The sequence below is a fragment of the Lepus europaeus genome, chromosome 6 (assembly GCF_033115175.1).
Source record: "Lepus europaeus isolate LE1 chromosome 6, mLepTim1.pri, whole genome shotgun sequence".
In the NCBI taxonomy this organism is placed as follows: domain Eukaryota; kingdom Metazoa; phylum Chordata; class Mammalia; order Lagomorpha; family Leporidae; genus Lepus; species Lepus europaeus.
Genome location: NC_084832.1, coordinates 70,466,336 through 70,489,510, shown reverse-complemented (window position 1 = coordinate 70,489,510; position 23,175 = coordinate 70,466,336). Strand labels below are relative to the sequence as shown.

The window sequence follows — 23,175 nt, the reverse complement described above, 5'->3', positions numbered from 1 at the left end:
TTGAATAATGGGGTCTCTCAGATAGGATTATCTTTCCTTTGCATGAAATTTTAATTCTTTTCATTTTGTCTTAACACTGGCAGTTCTCAGAAGGCACTGGTATAATTCTAAGGCTTGTGACACCTATTTTCTCTCCTCTAGTTTCAAGGCCTGAGTATTACACCCAAGCTACTGTGGAGGTCTCCTTCTGTGGAGCTCTATATGGCTTTGTTGGGTTCCCCGCTTTTAGAAGATTCTGTCTGGTGTCCTGGGCAAGACTGCACTACACTGAGGTGTGGATCTGTGTTTAGCTTGAAGTTCTGAAAATAACAAACCCTAGCAAGATCTGATGCTGCTGAAATCCTGGCACATTGTGTGATGTGGGTAGGCACTGTTTGAAGTCATCCAAGGATGCTGATTCTTTCCAGATCATAAGGTGTTTGGCGAAAAGCTCATGATTCTGTACAATTACCTTTTTGCACAAAATGATTTGTGAAAGGTGGGAATGGCACCAGGATTTTCTTTAACTTCCATTTTTTCAAGTTATGGCGTAAAGCTGTACTAAATCTTTTTGGAGAGGTTATTCCCTATAATTACGATTACTATTTTTTAAAGATTTGTTTTAAAAGAGTTAGAGAAAAAGTCAGAACCATCTTCCATCCACTGGTTCACTCTGCAGAAGGCTTCTGTGACCAGCGCTGGGCTGGCCAAAGCCAGGAGCAAAGAGCTTCATCCAGGTCTCCCATGTAGGTGATGGGGCCCAAACACTTGGACCATCTTCCACTGCTTTCCCCAGGCCTTTAGCAGGGAGCTAGGTCAGAAATGGAGCAGCTGAGACATGAACAGGCACCAATATGGGATTCTGGCATTGTAGGTGGCAGCTTTACTTGCTATGCCACGACACTGGCCCCTGAGATTAGATTATTTTTGTTTCACCAAAAAAAATTTTCAGTTTCATTTTACATCTTTATTTGAATGGCTATGCTTTTAATGTAAAGCTGGGTTATACTTTTAAATAAAAGCCTCATTAAAACATGTATAATTCTCAAATCATTGGTAGAAGCAATTAGAAATCAAGAGAGACATCATCAGAATATTAAAATAGGTCAATCTCAGATAATAAGCGAATATTTATAACACTATGATTAGATCTTCTACAGGACTATAATACCTATGTGGGAATTTCACATCAAAAACTCTAGTTTTAAATTTTGATTTATTTATTTTCATTTTATTTGAAAGGCAGAGAGAGAAGAATGAGAAGAGAGGAGAGGAGAGGAGATAGAAATACTTTCCCTCTGTTGGTTCACTCTTCAAATGCCTGCAACAGCCAGGCCTGGGCCAGGCTGAAGCCAGGAGCCTGGAACTCGATCTGGGTCTCCCATGTGTGTTGCAAGAATGTATTACAAATAAGCCATTCGTTATCTGCTTTCTCTAAGAAAAACCCCTGATTTTTAAACTTATACGCAAATTCTCTTCTAGTGTTCCTTTAGAGTGCACATATTTTTGTCAGAACATTATTTGAATTCTATTGTTATACTCACAGGCCAAGGCTGTAGATCATTTAGTCCCTTTTCTAATTTTTCTACATCTGGAAACTTTGTGGCACCATCAGCATCCGCCATAAGGATCTTTTTCCCTCGAGAACTGAATACACCCTGTATTTAAAAGTTTCAAGTAAAAAGAAAGTTGCTTAAAATTAAGGTTAATGTCAATAACATTTCAGTTTGTTCTGTTTTATTTAAAACAACTAAGCATAAAATATTACGTATAGAATGAGGAGGAGGCTAAAATTCACTGGTACCCCTGAAAAGACATTCCTAAATATATCTATTGCCTATTCATTATTTTGAAAACTTGTGATGTGATACTATTAATACCTTGGAAAATAACATAGTAAAATAGAGAAGACTAAGGAAAAATAGTCTGCATGACTAAGAATAAAGAAGTATAATAGTCATTATGTACATTATACATATATGACATTTGTGTCACGGTACCAAAAAGGTCAGAGATGCACATAAAAAACATATTTATGGACACACTGAACACATCTAATATACAGATTGTGAAATGCACTGTAAGATTATAGATATTATAGATCTTTAGTATTCTTTTTGAAAATTGTTTTTATTACTTAAGATGCACAGGGAAAAAGGGAGGGAGGGACTGAGAGAGGGAATGGGAGAGACAGAAATGGGGAAGAGAGAAAGGAGAGAGTTTGGGCCGGCGCTGCGGCTCACTAGGCTAATCTTCACTGGCTAATACTGGTGCCGGTACTCTGGGTTCTAGTCCTGGTTGGGGCGCTGGTTCTGTCCCAGTTGCTCCTCTTCTAGTCCAGCTCTCTGCTGTGGCCCAGAAGGCAGTGGAGGATGGCCCAAATGCTTGGGCCCTGTACCTGCATGGGAGAACAGGAGGAGGCACCTGGCCCCTGGCTTCGGATCGGCACACTGTGCCGGCCGTAGAGGCCATTTAGGGGGTGAACCAACGGAAGGAAGACCTTTCTCTCTGTCTCTCTCTCACTGTCTAACTCTGCCTATCAAAATAAATAAATAAATAAAAGAAAAGAAAGGAGAGAGTTTGACTACCTGCTAGTTTACTCCCCAAATATCCACAACGGTTGGGACTAGGTCAGGGCTGGGCTGGGGATGAAGCCAGGAACTAAGACTCAATTCAGGTCTCCCATGTGGGTGGTAGAAACCCAGCTACATGGGCCACCACCTCTGTCTCCCAGGTTCTGCATTACCAAGAAGCTGGAATCAGGAGATGGAGCTGGGAATTTTATCCATGCACTCTGATATGGACCTAGCTATCCTAATGAGTGCTTAACCTGTGGGTCAAATGCTGGCCCCTAGTATTCTTTATTATGGAACCTAAAGCATTTTATCTTTTAAACATTTATTTTCATTTATTTGAAAGGAAGAGACAGAAATGTGGAGAGAGACAGACAGACCAATCTTCCATTAACTGGTATTTTTCCAAGTGCCTATAACAGGGCTGGACTAGGCTGAAGCCAAAAGCCTGGAACTCAATCTGGGCTTCCTACAATGGTGGCAGGGATCCAACTACTAGAAGCATTACCTGAAGCCTCCTAGGATGCACATTAGCAGGAGGCAGGAGTGGAGCCAGGCCTCATCCCAAGCGTACCAATATAAGATGTGGGGGTCCTAAGAGGCATCTTAACTGCTGTGCCAAATGTCTACCTCAGTACTTTAATTTTTACTTATATTCATTTGAAAGGCAGCAAGACTGAGAAACAGATGGGAAAGAAATATCCCTGGTTCACTCTCCAAATACCCATAACAGCCAGGCCTGGGCCAGGCGAAAGACAGCTTTGTCAGGGTCTCCTAAGTGGTTAGCAGAGACTCAGCTACTTGAGGTATCACCTGCTGCTCCCTCAGAGTGATTATTAGCAGGGAGCTGGATTGGAGTAGAGTAGCCAAGACTCCAACAAGCACTTCGATATGGGATGTGGGCATATCAATGGGAAACCTACATTTTCTTTATATAGTCATCAGTTGATACGACATCTAGGTTGATTCCATATCTTAGCTGTTGCGAATTGAGTTGCAATTAATATGGGGGTACAGATAACTCATTATTTGTGTATACAAAGGTTATTAATTTTTCTGTGTTAATTTGTTATCCTGCAACTTTACCAAACTCTGAGTTCCAATAGTCTTAGTGGAATCTTTTGGTTCTTCTAAAATAGAATCATGTCATCTGTAAACAGGGATAATCTCCTTTACAATTTGTATCCTTTTCACTTTTTTGTTGTCTAATGGCTCTGGCTAAAACCCCCAGAACTATACTGAATAGCAATGGTGAAAGTGGGCATCTTTGTTTGGTTCTGGATCTTAGTGGAAATGCCTCCAACCTTTCCCTATTCAATATGATGCTGGCTGTGTGTTGGTCAATGATTGCCTTGATTGTGTTGAGGTTGTGTTCCTTCTATACCCAGTTTAAGGTTTTTATCATGAAAGGATGCTGCATTTTATAAAATACTTTCCCTGCACATATTGAGATAATCATACAGTTTTCATTTTTTAGTTCATTAATGTGATTTATCACACATATTGATTTGCATACGCTGACTCATCCCACAATATTAGGGATAAAATGCTACTTGGTCTAGGTGAGTGATCTTTCTAATGTGCTTTTAGATTTGATTATCCAGTATTTTATTGTGGAGTTTTGCATCTATTTTCATTAGGGATACTGGCCTATTGCATCCTTTTTATTTTTTATTTTCTGACAGGCAGAGTGGACAGTGAGAGAAAGAGACAGAGAGAAAGGTTTTCCTTTGCCGTTGGTTCATCCTCCAATAGCCGGTGTGGCCGGCGCGCTGCGGCCGGTGCACCACGCGGATCCGAAGGCAGGAGCCAGGTGCTTCTCCTGGTTTCCCATGGGGTGCAGGGCCCAAGCACTTGGGTCATCCTCCACTGCACTCCCGGGCCACAGCAGAGAGCTGCATCCTTTATTGGTTTTGGAATTAAGGTGATACTGGCCTCATAGAAGGAGTTTGAGAGGATTTCCCTCCCTTTCAATTGTTTTGAATAGTTTGAGAAGAATTGGAATTAGTTTTTTTTTTTTTTTTTTTTTGACAGGCAGAGTTAGACAGTGAGAGAGAGACAGAGAGAAAGGTCTTCCTTCCGTTGGTTCACCCCCTAAATGGCCGCAATGGCCGGCGCAGTGTGCCGATCCGAAGCCAGGAGCCAGGTGCTTCCTCCTGGTCTCCCATGAGAGTACAGGGCCCAAGCATTTGGGCCATCCCCCACTGCCTTCCCGGGCCACAGCAGAGCTGGACTAGAAGAGGAGCAACTGGGACAGAATCCGGCGCCCCAACTGGGACTAGAACCCTGGGTGCCGGCGCAGCAGGCGGAGGATTAGCCTAGTGAGCCACGGCGCTGGCCTGGAATTAGTTCTTTAAGTCTGGTAGGATTCAGCAGTGAAGCCATCTGGTCCTGGGCTTTTCTTTGATGGGAGGCTCTTTATTACAGATTCAATCTCTGTCTTGGTTATTGGTCTACTTAGGTTTTCCATGTCTTCATGACTCCATTTTGGTAGATTGCATGTGTCCAGAAATCTATCCATTTCTTTTTTTTTTTTTTTTAAAGATTTATTTGAAAGTCAGAGTTACACAGAGAGAGGAGAGGCAGAGAAAGAGAGAGAAAGAGAAAGAGAGATGTCTTCCATCCGCTGGTTCACTCCCCACATGGCCACAACAGCTGGAGCTGCGCCAATCCAAAGCCAGGAGCTTCCTCTGGATCTCCCACATGGGTGCAGGGACCCAAGAACTTGGGTCATCTTCTACAGCTTTCCTAAGCCATAGTAGAGAGCTGGATTGGAAGTGGAGCAGCGGGACTTGAATGGGTGCCCATATGGGATGCCAGCACTGCAGGTGGTGGCAGGTGGTGGCTTTATCATGACACCGGCCCCTATCCATTTCTTCTAGATTTTCCAGTTTGTTGGTATACAGATAGCTGTTTGTAGTAATTCCTGATGATTCTTTTTAATTTTGTGGTATCCACTGTTACATCTCCTTTTTCATCTCTAATTTTACTAATTTGGGTCTTCTTTCTTTTGTAGTTAAACCAATGGTGTATCAATTTTGCTTATTTTTTTTCAAAATATCAGACTTCAATTTGCTGATCTTTTCTGTCTTTGTTTGTTTTCAAACTTCTAACTCTCCCCTGGGAATGAACTTCCTCTGCATTTGCTCTTTTATCTTCCCCTGGCCAAAATAAGCATATCTTGTCCCTATTTGGCCATCTTGGAAACCCAATCCCTCTGGCTTTAACCTCCAGTCGTCATGTGTACCACTGGTGGGTCCTTTGTTGTGGCATGTTCTTTCATACTGCTGGGACTTTGGTCATGTTCTTTCTCTGATAAGTACCCTATCCCCCACCAACTTTCGTGTAGATAATGTCTAATCCTCTCTGAAGACTCCAATTAGAATTTACCTTTTCTGGGAAGTCTTTGCTGTTCCTACCAGACAAAAAGTGATGCTGACATGTGGCATATAATTCTCTTCTATCATTTACAACATTTGTCTGTTTCCTCACTGAGCTAAGACATAGTATGGGTATTTTCATTTTGGTATCTTTAATAAAGGGAAATGTTGGCCAAATAAATAAACGTTAGAATTAAAAGCCCACCATGAAATTTCATCAATCCTATTTTTTTTCCTCTCTCTTTCACATATACTGTGACCCAGTCAGAGTGAAGTCATTTGTTCTAATAAATATCTGAAGAGTTCCTACTCCTGTCTTTGGGGCTTTGCTAACTGGTTTGCTCATCTCAAATCTTCTATAGTTATCATGGGGGTTAAATATTAAGAGCATGGATTTCAGAGTTAAACTAACCTAATACAAATTCTGACTCTGCACAATATGTACACGAGCTTGGGTAAGTGACTCTGCCTATCAGTCTCATCTTCCTCATCTGTAAAATGAAAATGATCAGACCTACACTGAGCAGGATGACATGATTAATCAATCTACTCTCCAGGTGACAACAGGCGATCAGTAAGTGGAAGCCAGTGTTTACCACTGCTTGAGGCCTGGCTTCAATGCCAACTCATTTGTCAAGTCTGCTATTTTCCTCATGTGACTGAGACTGCCAGTTATCTACCCAAGAACCATTCCTTTTTCTTTATGAATGGAACCCTGTTTGGACTGGAAAAGAAAATGTTCTCAAGTCTTCCTTGGAAATCTGGGTAGCTCTGTGATATCCTCTGGCTCATGAGATATAAGCAGAAGTTAACAGGTGGAATTTCAGAGAAATATCCTTAGAAGGACCAAAATCCCTGTCATTCTCTTTCCTGTGTGGAATGGGATACAATGGCTAGTCCTCCAGGAGTTACTTTTTTTTTTTTTTTTTTTTTTTTTGACAGGCAGAGTGGATAGTGAGAGAGACAGAGAGAAAGGTCTTCCTTTGCCGTTGGTTCACCCTCCAATGGCCGCTGCGGCCAGTGCGCTGCGGCCGGCGTACCGCGCTGATCTGAAGGCAAGAGCCAGGTGCTTCTCCTGGTCTCCCATGGGGTGCAGGGCCCAAGCACTTGGGCCATCCTCCACTGCACTCCCTGGCCACAGCAGAGAGCTGGCCTGGAAGAGGGGCAACTGGGACAGAATCCAGCGTCCCGACGGGGACTAGAACCCGCTGTGCTGGCACCGCAAGGCAGAGGATTAGCCTATTGAGTTGCGGTGCTGGCTCCAGGAGTTACTTTGTATGAATGAGGAAGAAGGACTGAAAAGTTGGAACCTAGGTTTCTGATGACATCAAATTGTTGAATAATCCCTGGACTGCCCAACTTGACTTCTTTTCATGAAAATTAAACAAATTTCTAAGTCATTTAAAGCATAATTATGGAGGCAAGCACTCTGGTGCAGTGTGTAATGCTGGGCATCCCTTATGCTAGTGCTGTTTCACGTCCTAGCTGCTTTGCTTCCAATCCAGCTTCCTGCTACCACATCTGGGATGGCAAGAGAAGATTGCCACTTGAGCAAGTGGCCCTACAACCCAAATGGGAGGTCAGGATAGAATTCTGGGCTCTTGGCTTGGAATGGTTCAGATCTGGCTGTAGCAACAATTTGGGGGAGTACACCAGCAGACAGAAGATCTGTCACTCTCCTTCTCTTTCAAATAAATACTTTAAAAAAAATTTTTTAAAAAAGATAGACCTTCGACCTGCTGGCTCACTCCCCATAAGGCTACAATGTCTGGGGCAGGCCAAAGCTAGGAGTCTGGAACTCAACCTGGGTCTCCCATGTGGATGGCAGAGGCATCCATGTTAGCAGGGAGCTAGATTAGAAGTGGAGCAGCCAGGACCTGAACCAGCACTCTGATATGGGATGCTGGTATTGCAGCCAGTGTCTTAACCCACAGTGCCACAACACTGACCCCCTCAAAAGCATTACTTTTTGTTTTCATTTACATATGTTAATTTTTGGTCTTTGAGCATCTCTTGATTACTACCTGACACATCTTAGTAAACACTTCTGTCTTGGAATATCTTTGCACTTCATCTGTACCCCACTCTTTAGGTATAATCACCTAATTTTTTACTTATTCAAATGCTTATCTTTCCAATGGCTTGGTACATTTCATCAGGCTAGATCCACGTCAGGTTCATCTTAGTTCATGCAATCATGCTTAGTACAGTGCTTTCAGATAAGTAAAACTGAATACACAAAAGCATTTTGTAAACTGAAGTCACATTATCTAGTGACAATCAAAAACACATACAGGAGCAGCTGAAGACCTCAGCACCAGCTCTTGAGTGAGATGAGACCAGTCTGCAGCAGCCCAAGCCACTAGTGATAAAGCTGTGGCAAGAGCCCAGTAGGAATCTGGCTTGGAGCCCTGTGGGGAACAGTATTCCTGGAAAACTAGAGGAGAAAAAAGAGTGGGGTGGGGGGGCTTGTTTTTCTCTCCTCAGCCACCCTGCAATGCACGACCTGTAACAAGCTGATAGAAGACAAGCACCATTTTGGACATATTATAACAGCTATATCAGCTCGTGTCCATGTGCCCAGCAACCAGCCAAGAGGAGACATCTGTGTTTGGCGGGGAGAAGTGACGGGGGCTGGGTGCTTATGACTGTGAGAAGCTTCTGTGCTGGGACTGTGAGAACACTGTGGCTGCACTGGCGGGCTCAGAGTATGGCTGGCACTTTGGGCAGTCACTGTTGGAGGCTACCACATGCTCAGGGCTCCCTGATTCCCTGGTGAGGGCCACTGCTATGGAATCTATGCTTGCTTACACTGAAGACTGCACAGATTCTTTGTGCTGTTCTTATGGCAGTGCAGATGAATATTATACCTACTGGGGCTAGCACCCAGGGACTAGTCTCCTTTGAGGAGAGGAGGTGAGCTCAGACTACATTAACAGAGCTGAATGAACCTCCCTCTGATTAACAAAAGAGAGAGAGAGAGAGAGAGACTGATTGATTTACCATACCCATCCTGGGTGTCACCTTGGATACTCCTTTCACCCTGGAGCACTGAACAGAGCTCCCTCACCACACATCTCAGGATATTCACTGAAAAAGTGGACATTCCACTAATGCACAGAGGCATAGTCCAAAGATTAAAGCCAAAACAGGGAAAAAACAAAGAAGAAACCAACAAGTATCTCCACAAATGCCGAATAATAAACAAGAATAAAGGAGACAACATGACACCCCCAAAAGAATAACACTTTAATACTAGAATGTGAAAATGAAGAAATTTAAGAAATGCCAGAAATGGAATACAAAAAAATTGATCATAGGGTTACTCAGAAGTAATCAGAAGCAAATCCACAAACTAATGAAATCCATATGTGACATGAAAGAAACTTTCTCCTACGAAATTGAGATCTTAAAGGGAAATCAAAATAAATCTTGGAAATGAAGAATTTAATTGGGAAGGAAGAAGTCAAACTATCCCTATTTACAGATGACATGATTCTATATATAGGGGATCCAAAAGACTCCACTAAGACTACTGGGACCTACAGAAGAGTTTGGTAAAATAGCAGAATATAAAATCAACACACAAAAATCAACATGCTTGTATACACAGGCAATGCCAAGGCTGAGAAAGAACGTCTAAGATTAACCCCATTCATAATAGCTACCAAAAAAAATCAAATGCCTTCAAATAAATTTAACCAAGGATGTCAAAGATCTCTATGATGAAAATTACAAAACATTAAAGAAAGAAATAGAAAAAAATGTGGGGCCAGTGCTATGGCTCACTTGGTTGATCCTCTGGCCTGAGGTGCCGGCATCCCACGTGGGTGCTAGGTTCTGGTCCTGGTTGCTCCTTTTCCAGTCCAGCTCTCTGCTGTGGCCCAGGGTGGGGGAAGAGTGGAGGATGGCCTGAGTGCTTGGGCCCCTGCACCCGAATGGGAAACCAGGTAGAAGCACCTGGTTCCTGGCTTCGGATCGGCGCAGTGCCGGCCGTGGAAGCCATTTGTGGAGTGAACCAACAGAGGGAAGACCTATCTCTCGGTCTCTCTGTCTAACTCTACCTGTCAAATAAATATGAAAAAAAAGAAAAAAGAAAAAATGATGCTGAAATTCATATGGAAAACAGGAGACTCTGAATAGCTAAAGCAATCTTATACAACAAAAACAGAGCTGGAAGCATCACAACAGCAGATTTTAAGACATACAACAGGACAGTTATAATGAAAAGAGCTTGGTAATGGTACAAAAACAGATGGATAGACCAATGGAATAGAATAGAAACACCAGAAATCAATTCATATATCTACAACCATCTTATCTTTGACAAAGGAGCTAAAAATTAATCCCTGATGCAAGGACAGTGTCTTCAACAAATGGTGCTGGGAAAACTGGATCTCCACATTGCAGAAGTATGAAGCAAGACCCCTACCTCACACCTTACACAGAAATCTACTCAAAATGGATTAAAGACCTAAATCTATGACCCGATACCATCAAATTATTAGAAAACATTACGGGAATCCTGCAAGACATTGGCATAGAAAAAGAGTTCTTGGAAAAGACTCCAGAGCCACGGGCAATGAAAGCCAAAATCGACAAATGGGATTACATCAAACTAAGGAGAAACACTCAGAAAAGTGAAGGGGCAACCTACAAAATGGGAAAAAATATTTGCAAACTATGCAACTGATAAAGAATCAATAACCAGAATAATATAAAGACATCAAGAAACTCAACAACAACAAAACAAACAATCCAATTATGAAATGGGGAAAGGATTTAAACAGGCATTTTTCAAAAAGAGGAAATTCAAATGCCCAACAGACACTTGAAAAAATGCTCAGGATCACTAGCTGTCAAAGAAATGCAAATCAAAACCACAATAAGGTTTCACCTCATCCCTGTTAGAATGGCTTTCATAAAGAAATCAAAAAACAACAAATGCTGGTGAGGATGTGGGGAAAAAAGTACCCTAATCATCTGTTGGTGGGAATGTAAACTGGTAAAGCTACTATAAAAGATAGTCTGGGGATATCTGAGAAATCTGAATATAGCCTACAATATGACCCAGCCATACCACTTCTGGGAATTTATCAAAGGGAAATGAAATCAGCATACGAAAGAGTTATCTGTACCCTCATGTTTATTGTAGCTCAATTCACAATAGATAGGACATGGAATCAACCCAAATGCCCATCAATTAAAGACTGGATAAAGAAATTATGGGACATGTACATCATGGAATACTACACAGCACTAAAAAAAAAAAAAAAAAAAAACAACCTGAAATCTGTTTACTTGCAGCAAAATGAATGAAACTGGAAAACATTATACTTAGTGAAATAAGGCAGTCTTAAAGGGAGAATACCGTATGTTCTCCCTGATCTTTGATAACTAATAGAGCACATAAAAGGCAATCTGTGAAAGTGAAATTGAAACTTTGAGAAGCAATGACTTTGAACAGTCCTTGTCTCAGCTGTTGAGGAAGTTTTTTTTCTTTCATACAATTTGTTGAACTCTTAGTACAGAGTTAATCTTCTGTGTATAAAGTTAATTGAAAATAAATCTTAGTGAAAAATAAGACTGGGAATAGGAGAAGGAAGTGGAAGAGGGCTGGGAATATGGATATGGTAGGAAAAATCACTATATTCCTAAAGTTGTATTTATGAAATGCATGAAGGTTATATTCCTTAAATAAAAGGTTTCTCTGGGGGGAAAAAAACACATATAGTTGTAGATAATAACATTTTAAACTTTAAGATAAGCATAGGTATACTTTTGTGAACATCCAGTATGTTACAGATATGACATGTACATATACATACACACACACACACACACACGAAATTATAAAGATGTCATCACTACCTTGAAATGCTGGTATTCAACTAGCCAGTTGTAAACATGTGTGGTCTATAGTCTGCAAAGAGGTTATTCAAAATACCTTTGCATTTTAGATAGAAAGGTTGAAAATATAATTACCATCCTTACAGCTCCACCTTTCCCACGATTCTTCACCAGTTTTATCACTCGTACTTTGTCACTTCCATATTTCTCGCAATATTTGAAAGCTACCTGTCAAGTTACACAAAAATCAAAGTAAAATCAACTTGCATTCCAAGAGGGTTATGTAAATAAGGTGTCTCATTTTGTCTCAAACACTGCTATACCAGTTTAACTCTTCTTGTGATGAGATTATAGGAGATGTGTTCTGGTGGCCCAGAGGAGTTGTGGAATTCCTGTTTCCAAGATATGCCCTTACCTAATAGGATGAAGCTACTGTTCAATTTGCTGCAGAGGAGCCACCAGAGCAAGCAACAGTTCTCTTCTTTTCTTGAACCTCTACCTACCCAGCTGTTAGAAAAAAGAAAAGTTGTGTGCTGACTGACTGAACACATCTGTAATCAGGCCCTCCAATCTGGGTAAGACTTGTTTACTTCCTCTGCTCAGCAAGGGATCTTACCTCCCGGTTAGGCCAGCTGTGTCCTGGACATTTCCCCCAAAACCTTTTTTTCTGAAATCCTCTTTCTCGGCAGACATCCATGACAATCATTTCTGTAGGCAGTTGTTAGGTTATTCTCATCTGATGTTTGTTCTCCTTCCTCTCCTTTTTTACTTCTCACCACTAATGTACTCCTTTACCTTGGCTTGCTCTTTAAATGTTGATCATTCTCACAAGTACAGTATGACTGTACAGCTTAGGGGCATCAATTGGCCACCTTCTCTCAATACAGAAACTCAATGGGAGCCATTTCATGGATTTAATTACTGCTTATGATATGTTTATGGAAGCCACATGTCTGTCAACAGCCTAGACTTCTCCCCTATGTCATCTAGATGTATATCAGATACAGAATGCCAGAATTTCATCCACCTGCTCCTTGCACCCCTGCACTTTTTAAATTATTCCTCATTGCAGCAAAAAGCATCATCTACAAGTTGCTCAGGCTGAAGGCCTGAGATAGCTTCCATCTCTATTACCCTTTACAATTGGCTGGCTACTAAACCTCATCACATGGATTTCCAAAATGCCACCTCATCTCGGAACTCCATGCCATCCTCACCACTACTTACTGACCTAGCTTAGGTGGACCTATGGCTATTGCCCTACTCCACACTTCACTGTGCAAATAGCTTCAATGATGACCTGTAGCTTTCAAAAGTTTCAGGCATAAGTTCCCAACCAAGGCCCCTCTGTGCCTTGGTCCTCACCTAACTTTTTCAGCTTTAGTTCCTGATGCTACCCTGTTAGTAGCTTGTACAACAGCAGTATTGGAGTCTTCCAGAGCATACTATGCTCTCACACTCCATTTCTTCTCTTAGAGCACTTAGTCACCTGGAAGGCTAGCTTAAGACTCAGCTCAAACATCATTTCTTTTTCCTAGCTTCGTAAGCATTCTCACCTTCCCCTAGTCATAAAGAAAGCAAAATTCTAATAATTTGTGTTACTAAACACTTAAGTTTACTCACCATGTAATGTAATTGTAGACCTTTTCCATAGGATGGGAGCTACTTGGAGGCAAGGATTAATATTTCTAGTGCCTGACATGCAGTCTGGAACTGCCTAGTCTTAATGAGCAGATGCAACCACAATCCTCTGTGCATACTCCTACTGTAGCACTGTTGCAGGCACCGTTAATAGCTGCCTACCCAACAAACAACATCTCTGATTCTTCATTGCACAGTGATAATCACAGAGTCCTAGAGAATGAACCATGACTGGTCTAAGTCTTTTCTACCTACTACTTTCCCTGCCTCCCTTGCAGATGTAAGAGATCATGTCACTAGGTTGTGGCTCATGGGGGTGGGGACTTCTGTTGAAGATTTTTAGTCTCAACTAAAAAGGAAAAAGGCCTACAGGAATGACTCTTGAAGTCCTGATTATTTCTTTCTTACTGCAGGAAACATGTTATCTGAATCTGTGGTCATTGTATGATGAGGCAGTGTACAACAACTCAAAGAATATCAACCCAGTAACTTGATGCTGGTTAAATGATGACTGGCTATAGAATCAATTACGTCCAGACTTCCTGTGTGAGATAATCAAATACTTTTATTACCTCAGCTACTGTCTATGATAGTTCCTGACAGAAATATCTAACACACTGCAGTTTAATTATTTGGTGCATCTTCCTGGTATTGAATGTGAACTCCTTCAAGGCAGAGAGTCGTCTTACATCTTTGTATTCCAGTACCAGTCAGAGCCCTGGGCTCATGCTGACAATTTAAGAATTGTCTATTCAAAGAACATTTGTTTGAACTGTAGATGTTTACTCTGGAACGCCACAAAGCTTGATAGTCAAAAGACTCCAAACCAAGGAAGATGGAAGTCACAGAATGAACCAAGTAGAATTTGACTTGGCTGGAATGAAAGGCTCCAAAATGATATGAAGAGGAGCAACCAGGACTAGAACCCGGAGTGCCGGCACCGCAGGCGAAGGATTAGCCTAGTGAGCCGTGGCGCCGGCCGAAAGCATATATTCTTGAAGCCACACCTGTTTGAAACAGACGCACATGAGAGCTTTGTAGTGTGCCCTTCAGAACACTGCAGCGGCTGCCACTTGCCCACCATTTGTGAATTTAGCTCACTCTGCGCATTGACTCACTCTGATATTTTACAGATGTCACTGTATGGGCCCAATATGCTTTTGTACTATACTTCATGTGTCACTTTTGCCTTCCTAGTCTGAAACTCCTCAGGAATATGAGCTATAGATAAAATCTTCCCCATGCCCCTCAGGATGTGAGAAGGTAACAGGCAGTCAGTATACACACAACACTTAGTATGGTATCAAGCTTTGAGTTTCCATGAAACTTAGGAGGACCAGGGCCAACTGCTAAGCTCTCCCTCTCTTTTGCTGATAAGCGACAGCTCTGCTCTTTCCAGGAGACCAGCCTGGCACTCACATATCAAAGGCTGCCAGGAAAGTGCTCTGCAGGAAAAGCTGCTCTTCCTCAGTCTGCCTGAGGCTGCTCTGTAATCTCATCAGCAAACACCCAATGTTTACTTTCTATGCCACTTCCCTCATGTATTAACAGACCATGGAGAGAGTTTGTGTTCATTAGTTTCACGTCACACGTGCTATTCCACAGGCAGCACTCGCACTTTCCAAAACACATCCCACCAATGCTTTCTGCCTTTATGCCGATGAGTAATTTTTTCATTCTGAATATTGATGATTTCTGAATTATGATTTTTGTTATGACAGCATAAAAAGAATATTCAGTAGGGGCCGGTGCCGTGCCTTAACAGGCTAATCCTCCGCCTTGCGGCGCCGGCACACCGGGTTCTAGTCCCGGTTGCCCCTCTTCCAGGCCAGCTCTCTGCTATGGCCCGGGAAGGCAGTGGAGGATGGCCCAAGTGCTTGGGCCCCTGTACCCGCATGGGAGACCAGGAGGAAGCACCTGGCTCCTGGCTTTGGATCAGCGAGATGCACCGGCCGCAGCGGCCATTGGAGGGTGAACCAACGGCAAAAAAAGGAAGACCTTTCTCTCTCTCTCTCTCCACTCTGCCTGTCCAAAAAAAAAAAAAAAAAAAATCAGTAGAAACCATACTTCAAATGTTGATCTTTCCCCAGGCAGTGATCAACAGAGTACTCTTCTTTTGGATGCCTGGCAGTGGCAGCAGTCATAGCTCTGGCAGTTCTATGGTCACCAGGGGACACAACCCATCCTATGCAGTCTGGCCCACAGGCCTTATCATTTGGTTTGTCCCTGCCAAGGCACGCCAGGTGGGACTCAAAGTTCAATAAATCTATTGCAGGCAACTTTTTAAGTTGTACAGCCTGTGAATGTTATAAATATACAAACACTCCTGGCAGAAAACAGCATCCTCACTGCTGCTTTACAGTGTGCTGTGTAGTTTCACTGTGATGTTCAGGAAGTCAGGTGGATTAAATGTGTTTTCCACTTATAAAATTTTCAACTCTCAATGGATCTATCAGAATGTAACCACATCATAAGTGGAACAAAATCTACTTTACCCACATTTCTAGTTAACTTAGAAGGTTAGTTCAAAAGCCACTTCCTTTTCTCTCAGATTTGTTATAGAATTTATCTTTGGCCTCACTTTTCACTTGCATTACAGAATTTGTGGGTGTGTCACAAAATACCCTAGAGGCTCCTTCCACAAAGGGGTGGGCCCCTATACTCTTATGGCCCATCTGGTGCCAAGCACTTTATACACAGTTGGCATTTAACAAAAAATTCACTGATGTATAATGAAGTGAATGGATATTTTTCTGTACAATGATATTAAGTTCCATTATGTTGTGATTTAACAAGACTGTAAAGAGTACTGTAAATGAATGTTTTATTACAGAATCATGAATATGAAAGAAAATGTGAGGTATGCTTAATTATAAAATAAAAACAGGGGCCGGCACTATGGTGCAGCGGGTTAAAGCCACAGTCTGCAGCACCAGCATCCCATATGGGCACTGGTTCAAGTCCCGGCTGCCCCACTTCCAATCCAACTCTCTGCTGTGGCCTGGGAAAGCAGTAGAAGATGACCCAAGTCCTTGGGCCCCTGCTCCCATGTGAGAGACCTGGAAGAAGCTCCTGGCTTCAGACTGGCACAGCTTCAGCCATTGTGGCCATCTGGGGAGTGAAGCAGTGGATGGAAGACTTCTCTCTCTCACTCTCTCTGACTTTGCCTCTCTGTAACTCTTCCTTTCAAATAAATAAACAAATAAATCTTTTTAAAAATATCAGATGTTTGGAGATTAATTTATCAAGGACAGGAGTAAGACTGAATCAATGTACCATGAAGCTGAACAAAGAAGACTGCCAGTTCCAGGTCTAGGAACTCAGTGTGGAAGGGGATAGTGCCTGGGACACTGGCACTGCCCATCCATGGTAAATCCAGATAAGGCACACCACATAACTACCTGACACCCACTGCAAATATGAGCAGCTTCCCAGGTGCATGGCTGCTTTAGAAACGGCATAAATTGATAGGCAAGGAGTTAGTTCTCTGGAAACCACAGTAAATTGCTGCTGGTATTTTTCCTTCCTTATTGGTGACATTTGAAGCTTTTCCCTGGCCTACGGAGTGTAGGCTTATTTCCCAAATTTAAAGGAATCAAATCTCTGATTTTTCTACTACCCACACTGGAACAATGGAGAGAGTCACAGTCTCAGGGTCCTGTGGAAAGCGGAAGTTAAGATTTCTCAAGTGTAAAATTATTCAGGTTCATCTATCTACCAGAAATTCTAAATGCAAGTGTATTTTACCTTTGAAGTATGGTCTCTACTGCCATCATCAACTACTATCACCTCGTAAGTGAATGTAGGATCTTGTTTCTGTAAGAAGCAAAAATAAAATAAGGCCATTTGGCATAACTTCCATGCAGGTTTCTGACACAACGGTAAGTAATTTTAAAAACGGGCCAGTAGTCGTTTAACAGCAGGTTAAGCCACTGCTGGGGCACCCACACCCCAGTCAGAGTGCCTGGATCAAGTTCTGGCTATGCATCTGATCCAGCTTCCTGCTAGTGCACACCCTGGCAAACAGCATCAGATGGTCCAAGTACCTGAGTTTCTGCCATCCACATGAAAGAACTGGATGAAGTTCTGCTCCTGGTTGTAGCTTGGAGCAGCCCCAGCTGTTGCAGGCATTGTAAAATGATGGATGGGAGACCCCCTTACCCCTCTTTCCCCCCTCTCCATATAACTCTAACTTCCAAATATATAAGTAAAACTTAAAAAAAAAAAACCGTTTCAGTGTCAAAGTATATAAAATCATGTACGAATCACACAAAATAAAAAAGACTAAGAACAAAAAAGGAGACAGACACTGGGTAGAAGCAGAGGGCAATACTGACTAAATCACTCCATGTGCCTCCGCTCTGCCTGGCTACCTGTGTTACACAGGTGCAGGAAGCAGGTGCTTACAGCACTACAGGCCACCTGAGAGAGCGTGAAGCCTATGAGAAAAGAACTTAGGAGGTTTAAATTGAGAGAGAGCAAATTCCAAATTGGCTACATCACTGTTGATCTTGAACCTTATGATCTTGAACTCTCTTAATTTTCTGGGCTGATTTTCTTATTCAAAAAATCAAACGGGATGGGAGCTTAGCCTGGCAGTTAAAACACCTGTGTCCCCTATCAGAGTGCTTAGGTTTGGCCCTTGGCTCTGGTTTTTGACTCCAACTCCTGCTAATGCAGATCCTGGGAGGCAGTATGTGATGGCTCCAGCAGCTGGGCAGCAGTCACCCACAGAGAAGACCCAGACTGAGTTCCTGACTTTGACTTGTCTTGTCCCAGACCCAACTGTTGTGAGCAACTGGGGAGTGAGCCAGCAGATAAGAGCCTGCTTTCTCTCAAATAAATAAACATTTTTAAAACAAACAAAAAAATTAGGACAAAACAGAACAAAGCAAGGCAGTCTATGTGGCTGGTGTGAAGGTTACATGTAACACAAGAGGTGAGATCTTCACACATAAGGGTTCAAATCTCCTTTTTTTCTTTAATGTTTATATAGGTGTATGGCCCTTTCTCTTTTAGTGAATCTTCCCTTTATTAAAAAAAAAAAAAAGCACACACACAGAAAAGCAAAGTAAACCAAAACAAAGAATTTTTTGAAAAAGAGAATGAGCGAGCCATGAAGTTCACTCAGTTTTTAACATCTCTGAGGAGATTCCAACAGTGGCTGATGCTACAAAAAAGAGCTGTGCATTACTTTTTTCTTTTTATGTAGGAAGAGGAAGAGAAAATTATGTGAAGGGGGACTCTTGAGGATAAAGAACCACAAAACAGTGACTGGTGTTGTAGTACAGCAAAAATAAAATCATGTTTGTGATGCTGGCATCCTGTGTCAGTATCCTGGCTGCTTCACTTCAGATTTAGATCCCTGCTAATGTGTCTGGAAAAGCAGTGTAAATGGTTCAAGTGCTTGGGCCTCTGCCACCCACCTGGGGGACCCGGATGGAATTCTTGGCTCCTGGCTTGCTGTTGTGGCCATCTGGGAGAGTAACAAAAAATAACCAGCTATGGAAGACACCTCTCCCCAACCCCCTATCTCCCCGCCCTCACTTTCTCTCTCTCCTGTCACTCTGCCTTTCAGGTAAATAAATAAATAACTAAATCTTAAAAAAAAAAAAAAAAAAAGACAAAATAATTTAGCCTAGGTATAAGATCTTTAAAAGTAACTTTTCTTAAAGTCACAAAAGTAAAAACATCATTGGGCCATCATCAAAGTCTGTAGACTACACATTGTCATTCAGTTTTAATGTAGCATCAGGCAAGAGAGGATAAAAAGTAAGCAATAAGGTGCATAGAGAAATTTCAGATTCCTGGTTTGTCCTGGGGTCGCCCGCCTGCCTTGGTGGTGTGCTATGTGTTAGGCTTGCCTGCTGAGGGCTGAGGATTAGCAACAGGCTGAGCAGTGGAGTGGCCCAGGGACAGGGGTTCTGCCAGTTCTGCTCTCACAATGCATCTAGCCTGGGGTTCTCAAGTTGATGACCTGGTGTAGTTTTTAACTGGAGGCATCATATTCAAAGAGGAAACATGATACCTGTCGCTTCTCTAGATAGCCCAGGGCTTCATCCATCATCACAGGCACTTCAAGAAAAAAGAAATATTAAAAATCACTTGTGAAAATGATTTACCCGCCCCTCATACACTTGGTTTACATATGGAAGTAAGATCCAATAATTCATTTAGTCCCTTTGGGACTTTCCCTGGTGGCCATTCCCACCTGGAATATCAGTCTTCTATTCATATCTTGCTTATCACTCCACTACAGCACTTCAGACCCGGACCTAAGGCAGCTGCTCCCATGCATTACAGGAATACTCACTCCCCCCTCTTCCCAATTCCAGCTACCGAACATGCACTTACCACAGCATGCATCTATCAACTCTCTGGCAAGGACAGGGAGGTCAAACACTTCCAATAGCCTTTTCTTCTCAAATTCCCCTTATCAAAAAGAATCAAACAGGGCTTACACCGTTTTTCTTCATTGTATGAAGGCACAACGACAGAGAGTTGTTTGGTAGGTGAGTCCCATATGCTGGGTAAGGCTTCCTTATGGCCTTTGGCATTTAAGAAGAACTTCTCTTCTTCATGTTGATGAAGTGGGGACATTTTTGTAGCAGTTATAAATGCCACGATGGAAATCTGAGAGTAGACATGTAAAAAAGAAATTATTATCCTGACCTTTTCTGTATTGGTTATATTAGAATACATAACTTGCATGTTTTTTTTCCATTTGGTGAAATACTCACCTTCAGTTTTTAGTTCATTAACAGATAGTCTGGAGGTGACTCCAAAATGATAGGACAGCCCCCTAGTTCACACTCTGTGTATGAATTAATGACTGCTTTTTTCCATTAGTAAGGGGGCTAATAACTTCGGAGGCTCTTTGCCCGTTACCACCTGTCAGTCCTCATGGCTGTCATGCCAAATGTAATAGGGAACAGTCAGTACACTAAATGTAGCCTACTCTGAGATGTCCCTGAACCCTAATCTCTGATCCCCAGCATAGAAGCATGCACACACACACATACAGTGAGGTTCCATTTCCACTTGTTCATGTTGCAGATAGAATGTGTAAGGTTTGGGCAGACTTGCCATTCAGGACCAGACTCAGTCATGAAGGGGAAGATTTCTCAAGACTCTCACAGTATGGACTAGTAATGCTTAAGAAAACAATCTTGATTCTTATTCCAAATGTTAACTCAGAATATCGCATTTTCTAGAGTAAAGTTTAAAACTTTTAAGTTTTCTTTCATATGTATTTGGGAGCTAGCTTTGGAAATAACCATCCTATTGAACACTGCTTCTATTGGTATACTTTCTTTCAAAACAAACTCCAAATTTTTGGAATACTACTTATCTGTAATCTGATGGCCATTTTTAACATCTCACTGGGGACATACTGAAACTCAATATGCTTCTGATAGTGTGAGCACATGGAGTAGTGCTCTGCACCCTACTGTCCAAATTGTGATTTCTGCTCTAAATCCAACTTCCAACTAAAAGTAGCCACTGCACCTAAGAAGACATTTCTTTCAGATCTTGGGCTGAAAATGTATGATGGCGGAACAGCATGTCACAGCAGAGAGCAGAGGCACCATCAGTAAATGACAAGGGCTGTGTCGTGTCAAAAGGATAAAGTAGTAAACCTGAAGGGTCTTCCACTGGACCAGGAGGCCAACAACAAAAACTGGTCCCTTTGTAAGACGCCAGGGAACCATTTCATTGTTTAAATAATTTAGTTAATGATCCTCAATGACTGCTAAAACCATTAGGCTGATGACAAACTTTTCAACTGGTGGTTTGGGCTGGCTGCACCGGAGACAATCATCCATCTTTGTCTCCTGATGTGCTCCAAGGGGAAATAATAAGCACCACTCACATACTTTTGCTCTTTAAAAAACTTTAAATGTGCATTTGGACCAAATGTCTAGATCCTAACTACCAGTTTATAGGAAATTCAGGAGTCAGAGGAGTCAGGAAAGGCAACATAGGGATGCAATCAGTGAAATCCAGAGTGTGGGGGTTCTGCAGCACAAACGCCAACATGTAGTAAAGACAAGGAAAGGGGAACAAAGGAGAGGGCATCGTCAACAGATTAAGGGGACTTGAGACCCATCAGTCAAGTGCAATGTGTAGCCCTTGTTTGGATTATGACTGGAAAAACCGAGACAAACATACTAAGACATATCTGGGACGGAGGGCACTGGAACATAAGGGGTATCTGAAACCAGAGAATAAAAGTTACAGATTTTTTAAAAATATGCAACCATTTATTGTGTTTATATTTTAAAAAAGAGGCTCTTTTAGGAAAAATGACTAGGGTTTACAGATAAAATATTCCACCAGCTTATACTTGAGAACATGAACTCAATTGTGCCACCTGTTTCCCACCACCAACATGAAGCTAATATAATGCATGTCACAGTGTTGTTTCAAAAACCAAATGAAACAATTTCTACTAAACTAGTCCAATACCCAACATATAGTACTTAACAAAAGACGGCTCTTATTATCACTTCAAGCCAGGAAGATCAAAGACAGTCATGACAACCCCATAATGTACATATTTTAATCTGTGCAGTGGATTTAAAGCAATGCAGCTTCAAGCTGGGGTTCTGTCAAACTGCCTCATCAAAAGATTGATCTGCCCCCAAAACTGTTAAAAAAAAAAAAAAAGGAAAAGAAAAAGAAACAAACCCTGAAATCTCCAAATATTGGTAAAAAAAGGACTCCTCTCAGTCTAACACCTTTCAACAAGGAAGTCAGTATGTACTGCCTTTTCTCTAAAAGATTCGTAAGCTACAAACCAGTGGCCCCTCCAGGAACATGGCCCAGTGGCCCTTCTGGCTATGCTAATCTGAATACCTAGGGTGCTAACTAGACAGCAGATTCATTCCAAGCTATGTGGAACAGAGTTTACTTGGCAAATTTTCTATCACTCAGAGATAATTTTTTTTTTTTAACAATGCTTTTGCATTTTCAGAGTAATGGCAAAGAAAGCGTGGATTCTGCTATTTCGGCGTTTAATTCCGGGACATAACGACCCCTAGACAGACGGTAACGTGACAAGGCCTGGGCCTCGAGTCTCTGCCTCTCTCTGCATCCGTTCTTAGGAGGATATTGTTGCTCCATTGATTTATTCCAATCAGGAACACATGGCACATATTAGGGGCTCAAAACGCCCCCGGGGTGGGGTGAGGGCAGAACTGCAGATGCAGGAAATGCAAGTCTGGAAGATGGAAGCATAGGTCGAGGCTGGCAGGCTGGGTGGGCAGGGGTCTCCGACCAGGGGGGCGAGCAAGGCCAGGACGAGAGTCTGGGCTGGTGCGTCCAACGTGGCAAAGTTTACAGGGTCCCGGGCACAGAGTTCCAAAGACAAGAGGAACTGAATTCCAGGAGATGGAACTGGAGTCAAGCGGGGACAAAACGGACTGGTTCAAGAACCCGCAGCACCCAAGCAGCGGACGCCCAGGGCGCCTGCGGCTGCAGGGGAACGGGGAGCCCAGGCCCGCGCTGCTCCCGACCCCTGTCCTCACCAGTATGAGTGCCGCGGCCGCAAGCGCCACGCCGAGCACCGCCAGCTGCAGCAGAAGCGGGGCCATCCTCCATGCCGGGGCCGTGTCCGCCGCCCTCCCTATCCCGCAGCTCCACACACGCGGAAGTGCGCCCGCGCGGCCCCGCCTCCCGCCGCCAGAGAGGCCGTGGCGGCGGGGCGCCCTCCGCCCACAGCGCCCCCGCGCGGCCACGGCGGGCGCCGA

The 23,175-nt window shown here is 42.7% G+C and overlaps 1 protein-coding gene across 1 annotated transcript in view; it reads right to left on the bottom strand.

Moving 5' to 3' along the window:
• Positions 1–23,070, bottom strand: part of ALG5 (ALG5 dolichyl-phosphate beta-glucosyltransferase) — a 54,546-nt gene extending 31,476 nt beyond the window's left edge. Inside the window, exons 1-6 of the mRNA XM_062194362.1 lie at positions 22,954–23,070; positions 19,885–20,056; positions 19,452–19,498; positions 17,171–17,239; positions 11,918–12,010; positions 1,524–1,637 (exon numbers count right to left, since the gene is read on the bottom strand). Coding sequence (XP_062050346.1) covers positions 1,524–1,637; positions 11,918–12,010; positions 17,171–17,239; positions 19,452–19,498; positions 19,885–20,056; positions 22,954–23,019 — 561 coding nt within the window. The 5' untranslated portion in view covers positions 23,020–23,070. The remainder of the gene's footprint in view (positions 1–1,523; positions 1,638–11,917; positions 12,011–17,170; positions 17,240–19,451; positions 19,499–19,884; positions 20,057–22,953) is intronic.
• Between the last annotated feature and the right edge of the window lie 105 nt (positions 23,071–23,175).